General features: G+C 35.9%; 2 protein-coding genes across 2 annotated transcripts in view; one reads left to right on the top strand and one right to left on the bottom strand.

The window, feature by feature from the left end:
* The window catches only part of LOC117120111 (2-amino-1-hydroxyethylphosphonate dioxygenase (glycine-forming)-like), a 3,789-nt gene extending 1,466 nt beyond the window's left edge, over positions 1–2,323 (top strand). The window contains exons 2-3 of the mRNA XM_033265123.1: positions 139–364; positions 1,670–2,323. Of these exons, the coding sequence (XP_033121014.1) occupies positions 139–364; positions 1,670–1,890 (447 nt within the window). The 3' untranslated portion in view covers positions 1,891–2,323. The remainder of the gene's footprint in view (positions 1–138; positions 365–1,669) is intronic.
* A 2,075-nt stretch (positions 2,324–4,398) lies between these two features.
* LOC117120136 (acylphosphatase-1-like) overlaps positions 4,399–7,186 on the bottom strand; it is a gene marked incomplete in the record, with an annotated part of 3,909 nt that continues 1,121 nt past the window's right edge. Inside the window, 1 exon segment of the mRNA XM_033265155.1 lies at positions 4,399–6,011. Within this exon segment, the coding sequence (XP_033121046.1) occupies positions 5,897–6,011 (115 nt within the window).

Genomic DNA, 7,186 nt, shown 5'->3' with positions numbered 1-7,186 from the left:
TATATATAGCCTATATATAATATATATATTATATATATATATATATAAAATAATAAATGACAAAATAATAAATTATCATCATATTGAAATAGGTCTAATGATTATTTGATTTACCTGTATCAATTTCCTCTCTACAAGATTGTTTTAGGTGCCTTGTTCCATGACATAGGACACCTTGTGGGCTTAGATCGGGGTCTGGATCGCATGGTTACGGATGGATTTGATCTCGGAACCACTGGTCATGAGAGGGTCGGTGAAGAGTTTTTAATGCAATTCGGGATGCCACAAGAAGTAGTGGCATTCGTTCGAGGTCACGTGGACGCCAAACGCTACCTGGTCTTAAAAGATAAACTATACTATGACGGTAATGCTAGTTTTTGAATTTGGGCCTTTTCTTAAAGAATACGGTATGCCTAATATAAGTAATACCCACGGAAAGGTTCATAAATAACAATGACAAGCATTGCGAAAATCTATCTCCAAGCAAAGGAAAACTTAAAGAGAGGAGAGGTTAAGTTTGTTATCCGTCCGAATATCCTTAAGCTTAAACAAAATGGTAAAACAAGGACTTTGTAGATTGTTCTATTATAAAGAAGTGCGAGGTAGACTATGAATCATAAGATGAGTAGGAATTAGCCTCATATAATTGGTGCTCTATTACAAAATCAGCCTTATATCTTTTAGGTTTGGTGAGTGGTGTTAGACTGGGTTAGAAAACCAGTCAGTTGCGTAGTTACGGGCAGCGCAGCCAGTGAAAAGCACTGGGCCAGGGCTGGAGCCCATTCATAAGTAGGCGACTTAAACATAATAATTTAAAATAATTTCCAACCTAATTTTGAAGGAAAAAAAACGGCCAGTAGCCCCTCAATATTCGGTTTTTAAAGGAGTAATTATTGATTAATGTGTTGATTTCAATTAAGCGGTGGAGCCTATTCAAGGGGACTCCAGCCGGCCCGACTCCCCTCCCCCTTATTTTTTCATATAAAATAAATGGGGAAAAAAGGAAATTATGTTCATTATATCATAAGTCCGAGAGTGCCATTTCCGGCCATCTAGAGGGTGCTATAATCATAAATGTTCTTACCTCAGCTCCAACCATGGTGGGGCTGAGGTGGTCCTCTTTATCCTCCTGTGAAAATCCGTCCATGTCCCATCTATTTCGAATTCTGATCCGCCACAATTCTTACTATGAATTTTTTGAAAATTTAGGGCCCCTGTGCAATTAATCTTGCACTGGGACACTTTCGCACCTCCTACGCCGCTAATACCAGTTTAGTGTAAAAAAGAAGCCGGATTGATTTTCATAAAAACGCTACTTTGTTGTATGTTTTCACTGCAATCGTTAGGTAGCTACACTGCTTCTGTCACGATGCAATCGGGAAGTAAGGAAGTAAAAACTCGGCGCCGATTCGACAAGGCTTTGCAGCGGTTGAGTTCACTGACATTCTGAGCTCTGTCAGCAGTATCACCTTAGTAGTAGAATTTACTTTACGGCAGTCCCAGACACTTAGGCCTACTCAGTGCCGGGACGCGTGCACGTCACAAATTAAGCATTGTAGCCAATTACGAAATTGACAACTAAGAATATTTATAATTTTTAGCAAACGCATAGAAAGATGAAAGGGAATGACTGACCAATTTATTATAATTTTTTTTTTTGGTATCGTAGGTTTGAGCAAAGCCTCTAAGCAGACCTTGGAACATCAAGGCGGTGCCATGTCGGAAGACGAAGCTAAGAAATTCGAGAATTCAGAGAAATTTGCGGCTATAATCCGAATGCGCCAATGGGACGAACTGGCAAAGGACCCAGACACACCTATTGAATCAATAGAAAAATATAAAGAAATGTGTCGGAAATATTTAGAGCGAAAATGTATCGCACATACGTGAAGCACAGATTATGCCGACGTCGTGTGGAATAACATGCAGTATTGTGATCGCAGTATTTCATTTCAACTTTACACTGAGGACCTAATATTTATTTAGTATTAGACCTACAACATTTTAGGATAAAGAAACATACAATAGAAAACCCTCCAAGGATAACCAAAACGGATCTCCAAAGAACAAGCATTAGCAGAAAGCAAGAACTATAATTAAGCAAGAAACAAACAAGATAAATAATATATTAGATGGAGGATGATGATGCGCGGCATCTTCTTTTATTATTTATTTAAAAAATTCATTTATTGAGCGCTATTTACATAGCGTGTCAACATCAAAACAAAACAACTGATTAGAGCACAGTTACAAAATGAAAACCCAAAACAATTCAAACACATTATAACTCATAACTGTTGTAAAACAAAAGAAAAGAAGAAAACAAAAAAAAAACAAAAACAAAAACAAAAACAAAAAACATCCAGGTCCATCGATGTATGCCTACATTTGTCAATGAATTTTTAGTTCCTTTTGTTTTTTTTAAAGAATCAATATTAGGTTGAAGATGGATGACAGAGGGAAATCGTATTTGTTCCAGATTTTGAAAAAGAATGATCACCAATTAGGGGTGGATCCAGATATATCTGAAAGGGGTGGGGGAATCGAGGGACAACACTACCCTAGGGGGTCCAGGATTACCCCAGGAAAATGTTGTTTTAAACGCCCGAAAATAACCTCTGAGGCGTTTTGGGCGATCAATAATTTTTAAAAATCTTTTTTTCCTTTTTATTTTACTTTCCAAAAGGGGGAGAAGGTGGGGCCGGCCCACGCCTGCCACTAGTCAGCAATTTGGCAGAACTGCTCATCCTTCAGAGCTTCAATTTTTTATTTATCCCTTTTGGAATTTATCATTAAAATTGCTTCGTTCTGTAATTCGTATTCCTGCATGTGTTCGAATTTGTGACCTGCGGTAGAGTGACATTAATTTAATTTTATTTGTTTAAAATAAAGAATGGTGGAATATGTTGGACTTATGACAGTAGACAGGCTCTGGGGGAAGATCGTGTCCGCTCCCTGCATCCACATATTTTTAAGCATTCAAAACTGGCGAAGGTAGGGAGAGGGGTATTAGTGAGGGGCCTTTAAATAGTCTTGAAATAGGGTGCGGGCGCAATGGCGTAAGTATTGGCAGTGCAGCCAGTACTGTGTACTAGGGTCAAGGGATAGTATTTAATAAGCCTTAAAACCGTTAAAATTAAAATCAATGTTTCCCCTTGAGTTAAAAAAAAAATAATACAGCCAGCAAGTCGCTCTATAATGGTTTAAGATGATATAATCGTTGATTGTTGTATTTCTTTCAATTGTTTTCTTTTATTTATTCCTACGAAAGACGTAAATCAGTTAAATCGTGATCAAATGTGATGTCTCGTGTAAAGCTAAAAGGTCGGACTTTAAGGCTTGGAGAGAAACAGGAGAGTACAAGTGAAAGTGATTACTACTTGGCAAGTTCCTCTAGTACCTACCAGGGTATACGAGGTTGTTCACACTTTAAAGGACGTATTAGTCAAAATACTGGAAAATATCCCAAAAATTAAAACAAAATGTAAATCTACACGTAGCTCATTTAAAATACTGTAATCAAATAAATCATTCGCTTCTCTACCAAGAAACAGATCGAAATATTTTTTTCACCGATTTACAGACATTTTATTACAAAAATCCCTAAATTGGCTGGTAATCAATTACGTTTGGTTGTTCACACACAAATAACTTAAAAAGTTCACACAAATACTTGTTGCAAACACTTTAATAATCATTTATAAATTACAAATATGTATATACAAAATACAACACTGCACACAAACCAAAAAATTTTATTTAATTTTTTAAATTAAAAAGGTGAATTATCAAGCGTCATTTCAACATAATCCTAAATCAATTAGAATCCTATAAATTCGAAGGTAGACAATGCTTTACAGACTAAAGCTGGATTTACACTAGACACGATAACGACACGACGACATATCATCGCGTAGTCTGTATTATTCACACTGCGCACATCTGTATCGTGTTGGGCCCAGGGGTGGCGCCAGGATTTGCCCGACGGCCGAGGTCCCCGACGGGGGGGGGGGCAACGCCCCGACGAGTGGTCAGATTTCCCCGACGAAACCAAGTGGGCGTGGTGGAGCTTCGATTAAAAGGTTTCGAAAGTGGTCCTGAGGGCGAAGCCCCCGAAAATTTTAACAATTTAGGTGTTTCAAAGGCTTATTTAATTGATTTTAGAGTCTATTAATATGTAAAAAATACATATAATTTTTTTTTATCCCCGACGGGGGGGGGGGGCAGATCTTCCCGACGGAGGGGGCCCTGGGCCCCCCGCTGACGCCACCCCTGGTTGGGCCCCTGTGACTTAAATTGCATGTAAAAGGTGCGCTGATGGTGTGGTGTTTCTTTTTGGTTCATTCCTCCTGTAGCTCCTTGAGCAATACTGCTGTAGATTTGTGCGCTTTATAAATCTTTTTATTATTATTATTATTGTTTATTATTATTATCGTGTCTAGTGTAAATATAGCTTAACAACATGAAGTTTTGATCATGGATGCTTCTTCTGGTGCTGTTTTTCAAAAACGTTCCTTAGTCTAAAAGTGAATGCCTAACTTGTCTTTATTGATGTATCTTTATAACACATCTACTCAGTCATTTTCATATCCAGCAAACACACAAGGTTATTATAACATTCGTTGTGAACACAATGTTGTGAACGTTAGAATTGTTGTCAGAATATATAACTTTATCACAGTTTGTCAGAAATATACTCTATAAATACACATTTATGGTTCTAAAAAGAAAAAAAATAGAATGAATAATAAAACTTCAACGTTTTTATATTGTTAACCAAGAAAAAAATGTTAATACTTAACAACTGCATATACAGCAAATACTCCAGCAAGTGGTAAGTGCTTTATTATTTCTTTTGTGTTTCTAGCATATTTCACTAATCACTTACAGTTCACACTAACACTTACATTTCACTCTAATCACATATTTCATTCTTACCACTTACAGTTCACACTAATCACTTTCAGTTAACACTAATCACTTACATTTCACACTAATCACTTGCAGTTCACATTAATCACTTACAATTCACACTAATATCTTACAATTCACACTAATTACTTACATTTCACACTAATAACTTACAGTTCACACCACAATATCACCTTACAGTTCACACTAATCACTTACAGTTCACACTAATCACTTACAGTTCACACTAATCACTTACAGTTCACACTAATCACTTACAGTTCACCTAATCACAGTTCACCTGATCACTTATAGTTCACACTAATAACTTACAGTTCACACTAATAACTTGCATTTCACATTAATCACTTACAGTTCACACTAATCACTTACATTTCACACTAATCACTTGCAGTTCACATTAATTACACAATTCACACTAATATCTTACAATTCACACTAATTACTTACATTTCACACTAATAACTTACAGTTCACACCACAATATCACCTTACAGTTCACAATAATCACTTACAGTTCACATTAATAACTTACAGTTCACACTAATCACTTACAGTTCACCTGATCACTTATAGTTCACACTAATAACTTACAGTTCACAATAATAACTTACAGTTCACACTAATAACTTACATTTTACACTACAGTATTCACTTACAGTTCACACTAATCACTTACAGTTCACACTAATCACTTACAGTTTACACTAATAAATTACAGTTCACCATAATCACTTAAATTTCATACTAATCACTTATATTTCACTCTTACCACACTTAGGCCTTAAAAAAATATTATGTTGGTGTAACAGGCTCCAAGTGAATATACAGTTGGTCTACTGTAAATGTGGACACCCACTACAATTAACAATATTAATGGAGTGTGCAGGGTTAACGAGTCCATTGTGCTGTTGTATATTCTTTATATGAATCAAACAAACACCGTTATCATCTTAAAGGAGAGTCACTGTCTTATGACAAATTCTTCATGTTCAGGAGCTGATATCTCTTTTTCGTTTTTAAAGTCTGCTTTTGTTATTACTGAATTCTTGCTACCTTTTTCCTTCAACCAAACTTTCCTGAAAATAGCAAAAGTTCCTTGAGATGAGTTAAACAATCCAGTAGAAAAATTGATTATATATGAAGTCAATAAATCATAATAAACAAAAAGATTTTTTACACCGCACCGATTTAAAAATTATCAAGGCGCCAAGCAAACGAAAACCAACTAAAGAGATTTAGAAAATAAGAAAGTTTTAAGATTCTCCTTGAATAGAACTAAATTTGTGAACTGTCTAACAGAAATTGGTAACGGATTCCAGAGAAAGTAGGTGGGGGGGGGGAGCCTTCACTTTGGCCTTCCAACCCATTTTCAGCCCATGAAATTGGGTAAAAATTAGGTCGGTTAATTGTTGCCGACCGTAAAAATTCTCTGAGGACAGCAGTCTGCAATTTTTTTTAATAGCTAGGCCTATAGTATAAACTATGATTTTTCCAAACTCTTGACTTTACATCGTCATCTACATACAGGTACCTTGATTTTGGTAAATATTGTTTGAAGGCTATGTTAATTATCTCTATAAAAATTCAATATATTATTAGTGAGAGAATGGTTGTACCAGGGAACAGTGAAATTTAATTTCACTGTTCCCTGGTTGTACATGTTTTATTTTAATAGTGTAGTCTAATACCTATGTTTACAAAACAAAATTGCCAAAGAAAAAATTGTTTTGTGTTCATTTAGTGTTATATTTAGCGCAAGAAATATCACTTTCATTAAAAATAGTATGCGATCTTTAGCAGGCAATCATTGGCAGGCAATGATCACGGACTGTTTGCTTCAGAACTGCCCATACATGTCCCATGCACATGGTATTCCACCACACATGTACTTGACAGCATTGACAGTCACGAAGTGACAGTAGGATTAGGCATATAAACACATTTAATTAAGGTTGTTTTTAGATAATAAACGTTTTAAAAATAATACTACTGTAGAATGAAGGCAAATAGATAGATAAGCATTACAAACTATGCAGCCTACGTGGGTTCAATTGGGAGATATTTTAGTTGTACTAGGGTGGCGAGACTATACACACATAAGAAAGTATAATACATACTCCAAGTATTGAAATACACGCCATCGTGTTGGGGTTCAATATTTCGACATTAATTATGTCATCATCAGGAATCATCATCCATTCCTGATGATGACATAATTAATGTCGAAATATTGAACCCCAACACGATGGCG

Source organism: Anneissia japonica, unplaced genomic scaffold (genome assembly GCF_011630105.1).
Source record: "Anneissia japonica isolate Jap-2015-1 unplaced genomic scaffold, ASM1163010v1 scaffold401_len1656234_cov178, whole genome shotgun sequence".
Classification (NCBI taxonomy): domain Eukaryota; kingdom Metazoa; phylum Echinodermata; class Crinoidea; order Comatulida; family Comatulidae; genus Anneissia; species Anneissia japonica.
This window is presented reverse-complemented; position numbering and strand designations above follow the sequence as displayed.